General features: G+C 33.0%; 1 protein-coding gene across 1 annotated transcript in view; it reads right to left on the bottom strand.

Annotated features, from left to right (window-relative positions):
* Positions 1-4,301: 4,301 nt before the first annotated feature.
* Positions 4,302-19,085, bottom strand: part of LOC145241684 (photoreceptor-specific nuclear receptor-like) — a 128,808-nt gene continuing 114,024 nt past the window's right edge. The window contains exons 5-7 of the mRNA XM_080104811.1: positions 13,524-13,922; positions 10,440-10,610; positions 4,302-4,543 (exon numbers count right to left, since the gene is read on the bottom strand). Coding sequence (XP_079960937.1) covers positions 4,302-4,543; positions 10,440-10,610; positions 13,524-13,922 — 812 coding nt within the window. The remainder of the gene's footprint in view (positions 4,544-10,439; positions 10,611-13,523; positions 13,923-19,085) is intronic.

Below are 19,085 nucleotides of genomic sequence, written 5' to 3'. Positions count from 1 at the left end.
AGTAATGTATTTTATTTCAATATTCATAAACATTAACAACGTTGTCATTTATAAAGAGTAAGAAAAGTTTTAAGAAGTCGATATAAGTGAGATATTATTAATGTGTAGTTATGCATTTTATTTCAGTAATAATAAACATTAACGTTGTCATTTATAAAGAGTAAAAAAAGTATTCAAAAGTCGATAAAACTGATTAAAAGTGAGATATTATTAATGTGTAGTAATGTATTTTATTTCAATATGCATAAACAGTGAAACAACGTCGATAAAAAGTTGTTACTATGGCAACGAAAACATGTCCTTACAAAGAAAGAAAGAAAATAAAAGAACGGAAGGAAAGAGCAAAACGGAAGTTGTGTTTGTGAAAGTAAGTTTGGTGCGTTTCACGTAAATGTAAATCCAGGTTTTCATAAAACTCTAACCATGCGGGTTATAACGAAATCGAAGTAATGTAATTGTGAATTCAATTACAATTCCAGGTAACGGATTGTGTTCTGTTTTAATCTAATGTTATTATAATAAATGCTTTATAAATTGTGTTTATGTTTTATGCTATTCAATGGCAAAGTAACCGTGGTTCGTTTCAGCGTAAGTCCAGACCAGTTTTTAGATAAATTCTAACCGGTGATCGGTTTTAAATGTCTCCTGTGAACGTTCTGGAACGGTGTAAGTGAGTGGCGGTGGTAGGATGAATTTGTTAGAGAGAGTATACTTTACTACTTCCATTAAATGTAACCGATTTTTACAGTGGACTCTCACCAGACAGAATATAGGAAACTCTGATCAGCAAGATACTGGACAGCTAATAAGCCTATAACATACGACAGATGTCGCGATTCAGTTTGTGAATGATACGGCTGCACCAAATGTATACAGGTGCAGTCCTATAAATGTCAAAGTCGTAGGGGAAAAAATGAGTTCATTTTATTTATATAGAAGATAGAAGAAGATAGAGAAGAGATAAACCCCAAACGAATATCCCATTTAGTTCCTGAAATACAAAATTGCGAAATCTCTTTTCTGACATTTTTTAAAAGTGGCTCTTAGTGCCGTAGGATTCTATGGTCTCAAATGTAGTCCGATGCTAAAACTAATTGTTTTAGCCATCATTTTACGCCTACAAAAATCTTTTACAAAGATCAACAGAACGTTGGTGTTGGTGCATCTTAGTCAGAAACTTTGCTATATGGTTGGATCTGTCGGTAACAAAAAAAGAAAAAAAGAAAAGAAAACTCGCAGTGAACAATAACGAATATTTATTGAAACACATGTGTGTAAAAATAAGAAGAAAATGAAAATTTATGTGTTGAGAAAAAAAAAACAAGTCGTAGAATTTGACGTTAATGTTAATACCTGAAGAGGGGACTTTGAAATTATGTCCATTACAGGAATTTGAATTCGGAAAGAATTCTTTTTATCTTTCAAATTTCTGTTTTCCATTCGTCGCTGGCTTCGGTCACCTCTCTGAATATGTTTGCCTGACTCTTTAACCGATTAACTGTCTTCTGCCGAGTCATTTAAGTTCTTTTATTCGTAACTTTTTACTTGGGATGCGTTCTGTGATTCGTTAACTAATCATAAGCCACGTCGCATTTTCTGCTCTACTATGATTGATCGAGAAATCAGAGCCTTTGTTTCACCTAAAAAAGCCACAATGTCAGGATTAAGTCTTATTTTAAAATTTGCACGGCTTAGTATCTGTTGACAGGTAATTATGTTTATTGTTTTATTTTACTTCAGTTGAAGTTCTCAGACATCAAAGGGCCCACTAGCTGGGGCTAACACTTGAAATCTATATGAGATACATAGATATTTAAATGTTCCATTAAAGTTTTTTTTTTATCTCTCAAACACTGAGTTAGTAAAGAAATTGACAACATAATTTCCTCTCTCCAATGAACCATTTTCATATGTTGTAGTATATCTTTTGTTATGATATCTTGGTCTTATTGGATTCCAGGATAAGAATTTATCGAGTCTGGTGGAGTATCCAGCTTCGTGCTATTACTTGAGGTAATATCACTTGGAGTAGGTTCACCATTCCTCTTAAAAGCTAATGTGGGTTGGCCATAGAAAGGGTATATTGTGAGCTTTTAAATTTGCCATTATTTATATTTATAATTTATTTTCTTATTAAACTTTTTAAACTTTCCCACCTGAAAACTAATTCCTGTAAATTCTATCAAAATGAAAGCAATTAATTTCTAATTTCAACTTTTCCAAATTTTTACTTTGAAAATGTAAAAAGTTACTTTTTCTTTCGTTTTCTTCAACTGTCAGATCCATCCGAATAAAGTTTTCAAATTCGGTTTTCTACGTTGTTTTCATAAGTCACGTTCCATAAGACCTTTTTAATTCCAATTTTACATTGACATTTCACATTTTCTTTCTGATAATTCAATTTGAGTCATTATACAATTAAACCAGGTGTTCTTGGAGGGTCATTCAAATATGACCTTTTGAAGTAAATCGTTTGTGGAAATAATATTTTACAATATTTTGAGCCCTACCCAAACGTATTGTTCCACAATTTCATTTAGTCAATTATTCCATAATTGATTTAATTCAATTAATCTATTAATATTGCACAGGAAAATTCCTTATCGTGTCACATCCGTGTTGAATAAAATTCACAAACTGGACACTAGAAAAATTAGGATTGATTTGAAAATAAAAGTTTGACAGTTATCAAACACTTTTTGATATTGTTTTTATTCTTGGAAAATGTTTAAGGGGGAAAATGCAGATACAGTTCCTTGGAGGGGGATAGGCACGTGTCTGCTTGGCCCATTGCTGGATCCACCCTCAGTGTATTTTCAGTTTATACATGAATTTTCCGTTTCGTTCTTCGGTATAGCTACTCAGAAAGTCGCTCTTATTTTTTTATATGCAAACGTAAAGCTTTTCAGAAAAATGAGACAATTCTGAAGAACACATACCAAAATAGTATTTATAAAAAAAAAAAGACTGAGACTAGCAACATCCCATATGTGAGAGAAAGGTTGCAGAAAAGGAGAAAAGGGTAGGATCAATCAAATTACAGATACGTTTCTGCACCTTATCAAGAACCCTCCAATGGGACACAGAAACACCAGGCCAAGTATGACAACTCCATACATTGATAGTAAATTTGTAGACTTCTACAAATTTTAAGTATTTCAATGCAATGTGATATCTCAAATTCATAGATTTTTTTTATGGAATTAGTATTTCGTTTTCAACTTTGCACAAATATTTAAAAGTACACGCATCAGTTTTTTTTCTCTAAATCAAACAAAAGTTTTGATTAACGATTGCTTACATTATTCTTAAAAAATGCAAGGGAGATAAGTCATGCATAACTTATTTAAGTAGTAGTGATCACAGAGGGAAACACTTGTGCTTTATTTGTTACCTCAGATTTTAATGAGAACTGCATCATAGTTATATTGCACAACATAAAAACCGATGTACAGCATAATCACATTGATACACCGGTTCTCATTAGATCACCGAAGTTAGGCAACGTTGAGCCTGGTCAGTATCAGATGGGTGATCATTTGGAAATTCTAGGCACTGTATGTAGGAGCACATTGGCACCTCCCTGCAAGAATTGCAAAAACCTAACGTCGTCATCTCCCCTAACAGGGATATACATGCGACTGGGGACCACTTGTGAATTTCATACCCCCTTGGAACTTCCTCCTTTGAAGGAAACCGGTTAAACCCACATAGGGTTAATACCGTTTCCATTTCCAAATTAAAATCGTTCTCATGTATGTTCAGGTAGAATTAGTGGGGCGAGTTATCTCAATATTTCATAAGAATCTTTCACTTAGTGATACAAGCACCAAAATTGGCACAAATGACGTTCAGAACATACATTTTAAGAAAAGAACGTTAGCCATCAGAAAATTCAAGATGGCTGCCAGTTTTCAAGGTGTCTGCAGAAGCAAACCTGACAAATTTCAATGTTGGTGCTTTTATCACCAAGTGAAAGATTGTTTCAGCAATCCGCCCCACTAATTGAAGGATTTGGAATGCGAGAATTGTATTTTGTTTTCACGTGGCTTTCTAGTCATAAGAGAGACTATCTTGAAATGATACAAAGTTTCACTAGATCATAGTTTTAGGCAATTGGTTGCAGTTTCATCCAAGTCAGGATTCCTGCTTCTGAATTGATTTTTCGAGGTGGGGAAGTAAATATTTGTGAAGTTCTAGCAGACATGACATTTATGAATCTGTGAACGATTTTTTTTTATCCATCTAGAATCCACCAAACGAACATCAATTTTGTACGTTGAATAGAAAGTGCAGATGAATCAGCTGGATTTAAACATGTCGCACAAAAGTCTTTCGATGGGGATGTTGCCGATTATACGCCGAAAGAACAACTCTTCAATGGATCGCGGATTGACCAATCGGATACTAGGAAGTAGTAGAAGTAATTTTCCAAAACGTGGCTGTGGATTGGCATGATGCCGGGAAATGTAGTCATAGAGCATGATTTGAGCTTGATCTTGAAGCCGGTCAACTTGTTTACAGTCCCGCAAACCTCGCACTTCTGCAATGGAAAAAGATTTATTATTATTATTATTATTATTATTATTATTATTATTATTATTATTATTATTATTATTATTATTATTTACTCACTAGGAGTTGTCACACAAACCATCATCAAATATTTCTCTTTGAGAACAACTTGTAGTGTTCCCTGGAGTCTGAGTGACAAAAAGTCTCCCCAGACTTTCAGTACTCACTCTCCACCTCTTTCGATAACCTTTGCAAAAGAATTTGTGTTATCGCAACAGCCGCTTACCATTGATTTCTCATTGGCTGCAAACATTGGTCTTCACTGGAATTTAGGTAGCAATAAGCTTCCCCAAGGTCCTAGTCCTCTTTGAACTCACTCAGCGGAGTTCTGGCTAGTTCTTTCTCTCCTCGGTCTTTCCATCCTCCTTGACCCTCATTATTTAGTGTGGTGCCCTTTTATAGCAACACTCACACAAAAAAGGGGGCGGTACCTTACAATTATACAGTTTTGGTTTTCATGATTCCATGTATTATTATTATTATTATTATCATTATTATTATTATTATTATTATTATTATTATTGTTATAATTATTATTATTATCATTATTATTATTATTATCATTATTATTATTATTGTTATCATCATATATTATTATTATTATTATTATTATTATTATTTATTATTATTATTTATTATTATTATTATCATCATATATTATTATTATTATTTATTATTATTATTATTATTTATTATTATTATATATTATTATTATTATTATCATCATATATTATTATTATTAATGTTATCATCATATATTATTATTATTATATATTATTATTATTATCATATATTATTATTATATATTATTATATATTATTATTATATATTATTATTATTATTATCATATATTATTATTATTATTATCATATATTATTATTATTATTATATATTATTATTATTATTATTATTATATATTATTATTATATATTATTATATATTATTATTATTATCATTATTATTATTATTATCATTATCATTATTATTATTATTAGCATTATTATTATTATTATTATTATTATTATTATTATTATTATTATTATTTCACTCAATAAGAGATCTCACATGGTCATCATCAGAGATTGCTCACTGACAACAACTGGTGGTGTTCCTTGGAGTCTGCATGACAACAAGTCTCCCCAGATTTTCAGTACATTCTACCTCTTTCGATAGTCTATGCAAAAAAAAAATGAATTTGTATCATCGCAACAGACGCTTACCATTGACTTCTCACTGGCAAATGCTATAGGTTCGACTGGAATTTAGGTGTCAATAAGCCTCTCCAAGGTCCCAATACTCTTTGCACTCATTCAATGGAGGCTTGCTTAGTATCATTTCTCCTTGGTCTTTCTATCCACTTCGACCCTTCTCGAATATTTGGATAGTGACACTACATTTGGGGGGAGGGGACTTAACTTTTAATTTTTTATTTCAATTTTCTTGATTCCTATTATTATTATTATTATTATTATTATTATTATTATTATTAGCTCACATGGAGCTTTCACACAAGTCAACAAAGGATCTGATTGGAAACCTGCGGTGTTTTCTGGAAGCTGAGTGAAAACAAGTCTCCCACACGTCCAGCTCTCTCCACCTCCTTCGATAGCATTTGCAAATGAATTTGCGTCATCGCAACAGCCTCTTACCATTGATTTCTCGCTGCCAGTGGCCATTGGTTTATACTAGAATCTGAGTGGCACTAAGCCTCCCCAAAGTCCCAGTTCTCTTCGCGCTTGTCCAGCTGAGGTCTGGCCAGCGCTCTCTCCTCGTTCTTTCAATCCTTCTTGACCCTTCTCGGCTCTTTGGTATCACTTTTCTATTGGGATGAACGGTGATGAGACAATGGGGAGGATGCATGATGGGGATGTAGAACTTGTAGATATGCAGCCTCGGTGTTCTTCATTCCCTGTAACGCTTATTCGTTATATTGTCTTCTTGTATTATTCTCCGCATTCAAGGGTTTTCCTTAATATTTCAGCCGTTTTCATTATCGTTAGTCGTTGTACTTTTGCAGTTATTCCTCTGATTCCAATTTCTGACATTCTTTTTTCAAAGTTTTTCAAAATTATTCCTAGTGCTCCTACAATTATCGGTACTATTTTGATTTTCTTCATCATGCAAATCCCTTTTAACTCTCTGGCTAGCTCCTCTGTGTATTTGCTTCGTTTCTCCTTTTCATTCATACTCACCCTGTGGTCAGCTGGGACAGCAAAGTCTACAATTTAACAGGATTTTTCTTTTGTTAATTATTACGACATCTGGTCTTCTTGCTTGGATGGGTTTGTCCGTCTGTATGTCCATGTCCCACAGGATTTTGTGGTTCTCATTTTCGAGTGCTGTTGCGGGTTTATGCTTGTACCATTTGTCTGTGCGCTCAAATGGGAGTTGTTTGCACAATTCCCAGTGTACCGCCCTCCCCACTTGGTCATGCCTGTTTTTGCATTCCTTTTGGGCCAGTTTGCTGCATTCACTTACTATATGGTTTATTGTTTCGTATCTTTGTCCACAGAGTCTGCATTTGTTGTTTTCTTGTGTTTTATCAATCCTTGCTTTGACCTTGTTGGTTCTTATCGAGTTATCTTGTGCTGCAGTTATTAGAGATTCAGTTTCTCGGTTTATATGTCCTTTTTGCAGCCATGTCCAGGTGTTTTCGTTCTTCTCATCTTTTGTCATTCTTATGAATCTTCCGTGGAATTGTTTCTCCTCCCATTTCTCTTTTCTTGTTTTGTCATTGGTCTCTCTGTTTCCTGTTTTGTTGTGTTTTTTTTTCAGTGTCTCTCGCTGCCATAATTATCCTTTCAGGGTTTTGCATTATGTATTTTTCTAGTTCTTTTTTTGTGTCCTTCACACAGTCTTCTATACAGATCAGTCCTCTCCCACCGTCTTTCCTTTTCACGTAGAGTTTGTCAATATTGTTCTTTTGGGTGTAGTGCATTATGCATGGTCATGAGTTTCCTGGTTTTCTGGTCGAGATGTCTCAGTTCTTCTTTTGTCCACCCTATAAACGGTCCAGAGTATCTTACTAGTGATACTGCCCATGTATTTATACCTTTTATTAGGTTTCTGCTATATAATTTAGTTTCCAGAAGTTTTCTTGTTCTCCTGAGATATTCCTTTCCCATTCTCTCTTTCATTTCTGTTCTGATGGTGTCCGATTCCAGAATTCCCAAATATTCATAGTCGTCTTGTTCCCCTAGTGCCCTCATTTCTGTTTGATTGGGTAGTGCCATGGCTTTTGTTTTCTCCAGTTTTCCTTTTCTTATAACTAGTAGTGCGCACTTTTCCATTTCAAATTCTATTTAGATATCTTGGCTGAAGATCCTAGTAGTGTTAATTAGTGTCTCTAGCTCCTTTTCGGTCCTTGCAAAAAGTTTCAAATCGTCACTGTACATCAGGTGGTTAATTTTTTCCTCTGTATTGGAGAACTTGTATCCGGCTTGGCACTTTCTCAGAATACTGTTCAAGGGCATCATGGCTATGATGAACAGTAGTAGTGATAATGAGTCTCCTTGAAAGATGCCTCTTTGTCTGTTATGTGTTGTCCATCAGCTGTCAATTCCAGCCTCCGTTTTCATTGCATTTTCTATTGCGTTGGTGATCCCGCTGAATATTTTATACATTTTTAGGCATTCTATTATCCATGCTTGGGGGATCCTGTCGCACGCTTTTTTGTAGTAGATCCATGTAGTAGTAGTAGTAGTAGTAGTAGTAGTAGTAGTAGTAGACATATATAATTTCTCCTTGGTCTTTCCATCCTCTTCGACCCTTCTCGAATATTTAGACACACACACACACACACACACACATACACACACATATATATATATATATATATATATATATATATATATATATATATATATATATATTTTATTACATTTTCACCCCAAACAAGGCAAATTGCCACTTTGGTGTAGGGGGCTACTATCAGGGGCAACAACTACTGGGGTACTATGTAGGGATTTGGGCAGCAAGATGTCTGTTCACGTTACACTTGAACTTCTGCTCTGTTGGGGAAGCAGGGACCTGGAATGGAATTCCAAAGTCTAGCGGTTCTGGGGAAGAAACTATTGGAGTAAAAAGATCTTTTACATCTAGGGATCTCTACAGTGTGGGGGTGGGATTTAGTAGCCTGTCGGGTTTGTCGAGGGTGCTCACGTCGTGGGGGCACAAATGATTGCAGTTCGTCAGAGCATTCACCACTAAAATACTTGTAGAAAAGGCAGAGGGATGCAACATTTCGTCGATGGGACAGAGGCTGAAGCTTAGATGCCAGTTCAGGGCCTAAATGGACTCTCCCGTTGATTTCGACGTATGAGGTTCTGCCACAACAACTAAGTTGCTCGAAAATCCACACAGATTATTTGCTTATAGTGGTGAAGGCTTTGTGTAGAGCCATCCACACTTTTTGATATTACTGCGAACCTCCCTACGTGCAGATAACTGCCACAGGACAAAGTATACACAGCAGTAGTCTCCCAGTGAATTATATATATATATATTACAATTTTGCAATAACCAAGACATTATAACAGGTTTATTATACAATGTATTTCTTTATGGTTTTAACCGTTTCATCATTTTGTTAAAAGATATTCCAAAATGGATAATCATCAGACACAAAATACAACTGTAATACATATACAAAATATACAAAATTTCCTAATTTACTAAGACAAGCAACGAACTCACCTCGCCTTCCTTCATTTTCATATAATATATATATATATATATATATATATATATATATATATATATTGAGAAAATATGTTTATATATATATATATATATATATATATATATATATATATATATATATATATATATATATATAAAATATAAATATATTTTTTAGTCATATATATATATATATATATTAATTTATTTTTATTTCGGACTGCTACGTCTTTATTAGTTGTTGTTTTTCATATTTTATTGGTTTGTTTATTCACAACGTTTCGGCCAACTAATTCCTCTGCCCTTCGTCAGTTGATAGAGACGTTGAATCTCTACAGTTCCAGATGAACATTATCTTAAGAAAGCGGTTTCAATCCCACCCAAAGCGTGCCAGAGATTTACTTGGCCAAAAATATGGTGAGACGACAACAACTACGGATGGCAGTGATGGCTGAGAATGCAGTTGGGTGATTCGAAGTTCCTATCCGTCGCGGTTACCACCTGACGAAGGCCAGAGGAATAGTTGGCCGAAACGTTGTGAATAACCAAACCAATAAAATAGGAAAAACAACAACTAATAAAGATGAGAATAATAGTCCGAAATAAAATAAATTAATATATATATATTTATATATATATATATATATATATATATATATATATATATATATATATAATGCTCATCTCAAAAATGAATTCCAATTAAGGAATAATATATATTAGAACAGCCGACTGTCAATTCGACGGTTGTAGGTTGGGGCCACGGCTGGAGAAACGTGTATGTCTAGCCGCACTGATGAGTTGTGATATAACGAAACAGTACTGTATGTGAATCACACACACACACACACACACACACACACACACACACACACACACACACACACATATATATATATATATATATATATATATATATATATATATATATATATATATATATATATCACAGATAATAGCTCTGTCTAAGAGTATCCAAAATCTGATTGGTCAGTTCTGTAATTTTCACATTACCATCGCATTTCCTTTTCTCTCAGGATATACATCTCAACTGAATGCCCCAGCCATCGCTCCCTCCGCCCTTCCAAACTCCACCCTGAAAACAGCAAAGAAATTTTGGTATCGTATATTTTGTTTAAAAAATATGTTTAAAACAGTTTCTGACGTGGAATCACTTGTCTTACCTGGTCTGAAGAGTATAATGGCTTTCAAGCATGCATATTCCGTTGCATCGACGTGCAGTTCGTTGCATCGCGAAATGACGTCCTGTATCAACTGCAACTGCGTCATCATGAAAGAGACTTTATCCGGATGCTGCGAATCGACGCTCCAACCATTCGCGGTCATCAGTGACGCTGAAAAACGGAATCACATCATGTATTACTAAAATGGTATTAGCCAAAGAATGTTAAATATTTAGGTTGTGTGTACCGAGAAATCATATTGACAAAAGCGTTTACCTGGTGACAAATGCAAAAACAACATAAAATAATTATCAAAGGTACCAAAAGGTCATTTGAATAATAATTATGAACCTGACTGAGTCACCTGCATGAGAAGAAACAACAAACTTGATCAATTGTCAAAAAAGAAGAGTTAAATGTATAACGTTTGAAAGGTTATTTTTGGCAAAAGGTTACACAGGTGTAATCGAGTCGAACTAAAGGTATGTCAATTCAGTGAAACGATCCAAATGAGCTGCCCTTTGAGTGTGGCTACTGTGAAAATGCCTCCCCAAGGACGTATTTCATGTGGTCACATATGGTTATATAAAAACAACCAAAAAGGATATAATTTCGCTCATAGCAACCTATAACTGTTACAGACAATAAAGACATATTGTTATATGTTCATATATTAGTGTGCCGTCATTAAAAAACAGCAGAAATGCAAGAATATCAGAAATTAACTTGCTCACTTCTCCAAAATGGTGTGTATTTATCTCGTCATAAAGAGCAAAAATGACACAACGCCAACTTCAAATTAAAAGATTTTATTTATTTATTTTTTTTATTCCTAATAGCCTAAATTGAAGTGTAAAATGTAAAAGCCAGGTATCTAGTCCTTAGTTATCTTAAAATATAACTTACAGTGATGTTGTGAATCTACTTCCGGAAAAAAAATAACATGGCTGACGGATGATTACTCTCGAATAATATTAACGTAACTTCACATGCTTATATTTTCTATAAAATATTTAATTACATTTAGCATAAATGCATCACACACGTGCGAGCAAACAGTAAACGACAATAAGGTGTTTAAGACTGATTTCCCAATTGCATTTCATTTAAAATCTTTTGTCGCCAACCACTAGAAGAGTGTGACTTTAACAAGTATTTTATTCGTTATGCCATGGGTCCTTCCTCTCTCTTCACACACCATCATTACTAACGAGTCATATCTACCTCTCCCCATCGTCGCTCCAGCCTCTCTTTCTTACTGTTCCTCTCTTACACACACACACACACACACACACACACACACACACACACACACACATATATATATATATATATATATATATATATATATATAAATTTGTTTTGTGTGTGTGTTGATATTAAAAGTTAACAAGTAGATTTAAAAAGAGAGTAGAAAGTATCTCCCTTTCAGACAGACTTCAAAAGAGAGTTACCAACCTAATAGTTTCTGCACTATCAGCTAGGCTTTAGCCGCTGTCCCATCGACGAAATGCTGCATCCCTCTGCCTGTTTTATAAGTATTTTAATGATGGATGCTCCGGCGAACTATAAGCCCTTGTGCCCTCTCGACAGAAATACACCCGACAAACTCGACAAGCAGCAAAATCGCACCCCTTACGCAGTTGAAATCCCTAGATGTAAAAAAAAAAAAGCCTCCTACTTTAATAGTTTCTTAGGACTGTTAGAATTTGGAATTCCCTTATGTGTTCCTGCTTTCCTGACTATCCTGACATGCGGAAGTTTAGGTGTAATGTAAACAAACATCTTGCTGCTCAACTCCCTACATAGTACCCCTACAAAGTATGTACCAGGTAGTAGCATCCTACATCAAAGTGGCACTGTGTGTTGTTTGGGGTGAAAATACAATTAAAAAAAAAAGTGAATCTTGGTTTTACTTTCGGCAGCTGCGTAACTCTTACTTTTCTTATTTTATCTTTTATTTCTTAAATTACATGAGCATTTTTTCTGACAAAGAGGGAAGAATTGCTGTTTTCGAGGTCAGAATCTATTCCATCTTACACTTGTTGTTGGCTAATTTTTTTTTTTTTTTTTTTTTTTTTTTACCGTAGTATATTTTTAGCTCAAGTGACTTCATGCTTTGTCTGGGTCGATTTCTATAAAAAAAATTCTCAACTTCCTGCGCAACGCGAAACTACATTCATCACGAGCGATGTTTGTAATCTCAATCATAGATATGTAATGAAATCATAGCAAAGGTCCATGCAACATTTCTTGGGCCAGATCGGTCCAGTAGTTTTCGAGAAAAAGTGGGACGGACATGCATCAATACAATCATCTCCGCAATGGCCAAGACTTTGGTGCTGAAAGACTTCCCCTGATGACTAATGATTGAGAGCCCTTCAATTAAAATGAAGTTTGTTTTTATAAAATATGTTTTATAATAGAATAATAAAATAGTTTTATAAAATAGTTTTATAAAATATTTTTATAAAATAGTTTTTATAAAATATGTTTTTATAAAATATGTTTTCATAAAATATGTTTCTATAAAATATTTTTTTATAAAATATGTTTTTATAAAATATGTTTTTATAAAATATTTTCATTAAATAGTTTTTATAAAATATTTTTTTATAAAATATGGTTTTATAAAATATGTTAGTATGTATCTTGTGTTGATTAGTATATAAAGAAAAAAATCTCCTGTAAAACATTCACAACAAACACTCGTCTAGCTACAATCACTATCAACAATTACCCTTATTTGTGTTTAAAACTAAACGAAAATTCCATGAATAAAGTTTCTTTCTTTCCTAGAACTGTCCACGCTTGGGACTTTATACCATAAGGCTGCTTTCCAGCTGGTTACAACATGGTCGTTTTCAAGTTCAATGTAGACAAATACTTGTTAAACCGTCCTCTATTACAACAAAATTCTACCTAATTTTCACTACTACCCGTCATCACAGTGTTGTCTTACTTGATACCTATTAATCCTTATCCTCAAGTGGCTTTTGGGCCTAAATATGTGATGACTTCTTAATAAATAAAAAAAAAACTTGATTAATTCAGCTTTAACAAAATAAGAGGTAAGATTCTCACCGACATCAATAGGTAACGACCATTGGGATGTGCTAAGAATGAACAATTCACACCAGGCTTCTTCCAATAAAATCGCCTGATCCCGGAAAGGTTGTTGCAAGAATGACGGAATGTTTCGTGCCCATTTAACCGACATGAACAGAAGGCGAGCAGCCGTCTCAAAGACATTCTCCTGTGTTAGGTTGCTGGGACTGACGTAGATGTTCGGATCTGTCATCTGTGGATTTAACAGGCAAAATGGTGGAATGGAATAGGAAGATGGCGGACTCATGTTCAATGCGGCCGACGGAAGAACTTTGTGCGGGGAGAATCTTGATGGATTGGTTGGAATTGGTGCTACTTTCGCAGAGCTTGTTGTTGTACTCACAGAATTCTCTTGTGAAGTCGTGCTGGATGCGTCTGGAAAGAAGAAAGCCAAACGGAGAATTAGTTTAGCAAAAGAATATAAAGAGAAAAAACAGAGCACGAAGAAAGGGAATAGAGAGAGAAAGAAGAAATGTCTTAGCCACATTGTGTTAAAATTAGAGAAGGATATCATGAAAGATAAAGAATCTATTTAAGTTCAACCCCCTTCAGTGACTTTTTAGACACCCTGTTTAATAAATAGACCATTTCTTGATTGACTATAAATTTCGAACCATTCAATTTTGGTGGTAATGTCTTAGCCCGATGCGAAGAAGTTCTATCAGCCTCCACTTTTTTTTTCTAAATCTTTAAGAGATTTTATCATCCAAAAATGTGGATTATTATTTGTCAAACTGTAAATCTGTAATATATTTCACATCCATTTATTTTTGTTTTTAATGTAATATAGTATTCCTTTACCTAACAAAAAAGAAAAATAAACAAACTATTATTTGCCGAGTTACCGTAAGTGAAGGCTAAAATAATACACCGGATGTGGGCGGTGTTAATACCGAGGTCAACGTACTGACGTTTATAGTCGGCCACCATTGATTTGCTGGCTTCTTCAACATTATCAACAACGATTTAGATAAATAGTGATTTCACAGACATTTCTTCGGTGATGTTCGAGACAAGACTAGAAAATCGTCCGGTGCGAATTCGTAAGCAAATTGTGAACGAACGAAAATTGAAAACTCCGTTAAAGCGCAATTTGAACTAGTTTATATAACATTTTTGAACACCCCTACAAACGTTGTGAACGGACACTATCGAAATATTGAATTTCAAGTAAAACAAATGGTGCCTACGTAATTGTCATGTCGCACATAGTAACATACCCAAAAAATTCGGAAAACGATAAGATAGAAAAATAAATATTAATGAAAAACAGGTTTCGATAATGTTTGAGATATGGAGGAATAAAATTTGTCCGACGTTTTGAATTACGTTCATTACGTGACGTAAGCAGCAGAACTTAATTATATCCCCTGTCAACTTATCTTTTTTTTTGTTTTTGTTTTGTTTAGCGTTTTTTTCTTTTTTAGTAAGCAGAATATAGTGATTTCACCTCATTTCACAAATTGCTTTTTTCATTAATAATTATGTTTCTAGCTTATCGTTTTTCGTAATTTTGGGATATGTTGCAATATGCGTCATAAGAATTACGTAGACGCTATTTGTTTTACTTTAAATTCAATATTGTGATTCGTTCGTCCGATATAGAAATACCTCAAATTGTCAGTAACATAATATATTACATCCGCCATATTTTCGAATCGTTCGCATGATTGCGACGACGCGGTAATTGCCACACATGACTTTACTTTATAGCAGTGTAAATTACATTGAATATCCGCGAATGCTTGTAAAAACTATTGTGGCTGTTTCATGTTGACAGGTTCAAACTTTGTAGCGTTCAATGCACGAAGAATATTGAACAACTGGAAAAAAAAGAATTTGGAGAAAGACGCCAACAAATACAAGCTTGATATCGCGTGATTAAACACTTCAATCAGTAAAAAGAATGTCAGGAAAGACTCCAATAAAATGGCTTAAAGTTATCGAGAAGGATCTCTCACACCTTGTACGTATCAACATCTACAGTAAAAACTCCAGATCAAACAATTTCAAGATTTGAACATGCAACTTAAGATAGAAAGGTTTGAAAAACTGTTAAGAACGTTATGGGAAGCCATCTTAAAAGATGTGAAGATGACGACGCCCTATTTAGTTTTGTCCATACGAGTTGTGAATACCTGAATTTATTGAAAAAAAAAAGGCACCAGGATGAATAAGATTCCAGACTTTTTGTGTACAAGCATTTAAAATTGTCGTAGACTCTTGAAAATTCAGTATTTTATTGCTATACATCTTATGGGGTGACTGACCAATTTTTATGATTTCAATTCAATTTAGTTTATTTAAATGAACAGCTACAGCAGAAATTGGAATACCCTCTACTAAAGCTTGATTATCACAGCCAGTGAATTTTAAAAATGCAATCTGGACGTGGTGACACTTTAGAAGGACGATATGCAAAAAAATGTTTTAAATGAAAAAATTGCCACAGAAACGTATAGAATGCTTCAGACGGATTTTGGACCATCTTGCATGAATGCAGCATCAGTTTTTGAATGACATAAGAGATTCAATGAAGGCAGGGAGTCTGTGCGGGATGATGAGAGGTGTGAGAAGTGAAATTATTCGCCAAATAAAGAAAATTTTATGGATAAGGTGCGTCATGTGTCTATAGAGACAATGTGCACAGTTTGATGGCAGTGTGGGAACTGTATTCACAATTATTTGCGAAGAACTGAATTTGTGGAAGATTTGCGCACATGCATCAGTCCACAACCCCATCTTTGTAGCAGACAATTTGACTAAGACAGTTCCTCACTCTCCTTATGGTCCAGATCTTGATCTCTGTAACTTTTGGTTATTCCCTAAGCTCAAGGAAACCCTTAGAGGTTGTCGTTATGAGACAATTAAATAGATGAAAGTAGCTGTGACGATTGTCATTGATACGCTCACACAAGGGGACTTCCATGGGTCCTTCCAGCTGTTGGGACAGTACAACAACTGTATTGCAGCCGGATGAGATAACTTTAAAAAGGATTAGAGTTCCATGTGTGTACTATCAATAAAAGTGCTCATACGTGAAAAGTCTGGGAACTTATTGAAGGCTCATCGTATAGAGTGATTACATTTTTGTGTAGTTTGTTGTTTATTAAACGTCTATGGATTATTTTTGTGTTGTTTGTCGTTTATTAAATATCTATGGATTGTTTTTGTGTTGTTTGTTGTTTATTAAATATCTATGGATTGTTTTTGTGTTGTTTGTTGTTTATTAAATATCTATGGATTGTTTTTGTGTTGTTTGTTGTTTATTAAATGCCTGTGGATTGTTTTGTGTTGTTTGTTGTTTATTAAATGTCTATGGATGGTTTTTGTTTTGTTTGTTGTTTATTAAATGTCTATGGATTGTTTTTGTATTGTTTGTTGTTTATTAAAATTCTATGGATTGTTTTTGTGTTGTTTGTTGTTTATTAAATTCTATGGATTGTTTTTGTGTTGTTTGTTGTTCATTAAATGTCTATGGATTTTTTTGTGTTGTTTGTTGTTTATTAAACGTCTATGGATTGTTTTTGTATTGTTTGTTGTTTATTAAATGTCTATGTATTACTTTTGTGTTGTTTGTTGTTTATTAAATGTCTATGGATTGTTTTTGTGTAGTTTGTTGTTTATTAAATGTCTATGTATTACTTTTGTGTTGTTTGTTGTTTATTAAATGTCTATGTATTATTTTTGTATTGTTTGTTGTTTATTAAATGTCTATGTATTACTTTTGTATTGTTTGTTGTTTATTAAATGTCTATGGATTGTTTTTCTGTTGTTTGTTGTTTATTAAATGTCTATGGATTGTTTTTCTGTTGTTTGTTGTTTATTAAATGTTTATGGATTGTTTTTGTGTAGTTTGTTGTTTATTAAATGTCTATGGATTTTTTTGTGTTGTTTGTTGTTTATTAAACGTCTATTGATTGTTTTTGTGTAGTTTGTTGTTTATTAAATGTGTATGGATTGTTTTTGTGTAGTTTGTTGTTTATTAAATGTCTATGTATTACTTTTGTATTGTTTGTTGTTTATTAAATGTCTATGTATTACTTTTGTATTGTTTGTTGTTTATTAAATGTCTATGGATTGTTTTTCTGTTGTTTGTTGTTTATTAAATGTCTATGGATTGTTTTTCTGTTGTTTGTTGTTTATTAAATGTTTATGGATTGTTTTTGTGTAGTTTGTTGTTTATTAAATGTCTATGGATTGTTTTGTGTTGTTTGTTGTTTATTAAACGTCTATGGATTGTTTTTGTGTAGTTTGTTGTTTATTAAATGTGTATGGATTGTTTTTGTGTAGTTTGTTGTTTATTAAATGTCTATGGATTGTTTTTGTGTTGTTTGTTGTTTATTAAATGTCTATTGATTGTTTTTGTGTTGTTTGTTTTTTATTAAATGTCTATGGATTGTTTTTCTGTTGTTTGTTGTTTATTAAATGTTTATGGATTGTTTTTGTGTAGTTTGTTGTTTATTAAATGTCTATGGATTGTTTTTGTGTAGTTTGTTGTTTATTAAATGTCTATGGATTGTTTTTGTGTTGTTTGTTGTTTATTAAATGTCTATTGATTGTTTTTGTGTTGTTTGTTGTTTATTAAATGTCTACGGATTGTTTTTCTGTTTTTTGTTGTTTATTAAATGTTTATGGATTGTTTTTGTGTTGTTTGTTGTTTATTAAATGTCTATGGATTGTTTTGTGTTGTTTGTTGTTTATTAAACGTCTATGGATTGTTTTTGTGTAGTTTGTTGTTTATTACATGTGTATGGATTGCTTTTGTGTAGTTTGTTGTTTATTAAATGTCTATGTATTACTTTTGTATTGTTTGTTGTTTATTAAATGTCTATGTATTACTTTTGTATTGTTTGTTGTTTATTAAATGTCTATGGATTGTTTTTCTGTTGTTTGTTGTTTATTAAATGTCTATGGATTGTTTTTCTGTTGTTTGTTGTTTATTAAATGTTTATGGATTGTTTTTGTGTAGTTTGTTGTTTATTAAATGTCTATGGATTGTTTTGTGTTGTTTGTTGTTTATTAAACGTCTATGGATTGTTTTTGTGTAGTTTGTTGTTTATTAAATGTCTATGAATTGTTTTTGTGTAGTTTGTTGTTTATTAAATGTCTATGTATTACTTTTGTATTGTTTGTTGTTTATTAAATGTCTATGTATTACTTTTGTATTGTTTGTTGTTTATTAAATGTCTATGGATTGTTTTTCTGTTGTTTGTTGTTTATTAAATGTCTATGGATTGTTTTTCTGTTGTTTGTTGTTTATTAAATGTTTATGGATTGTTTTTGTGTAGTTTGTTGTTTATTAAATGTCTATGGATTGTTTTGTGTTGTTTGTTGTTTATTAAACGTCTATGGATTGTTTTTGTGTAGTTTGTTGTTTATTAAATGTCTATGGATTGTTTTTGTGTTGTTTGTTGTTTATTAAATGTCTATTGATTGTTTTTGTGTTGTTTGTTGTTTATTAAATGTCTATTGATTGTTTTTGTGTTGTTTGTTTTTTATTAAATGTCTATGGATTGTTTTTGTGTAGTACTATCT

Source organism: Euprymna scolopes, chromosome 20 (genome assembly GCF_053919585.1).
Source record: "Euprymna scolopes isolate OS-2025 chromosome 20, ASM5391958v1, whole genome shotgun sequence".
NCBI classification, from domain to species: domain Eukaryota; kingdom Metazoa; phylum Mollusca; class Cephalopoda; order Sepiida; family Sepiolidae; genus Euprymna; species Euprymna scolopes.
The sequence above is the reverse complement of the archived record's forward strand: the minus strand, read 5'-3'. Positions and strand labels throughout refer to the sequence as shown.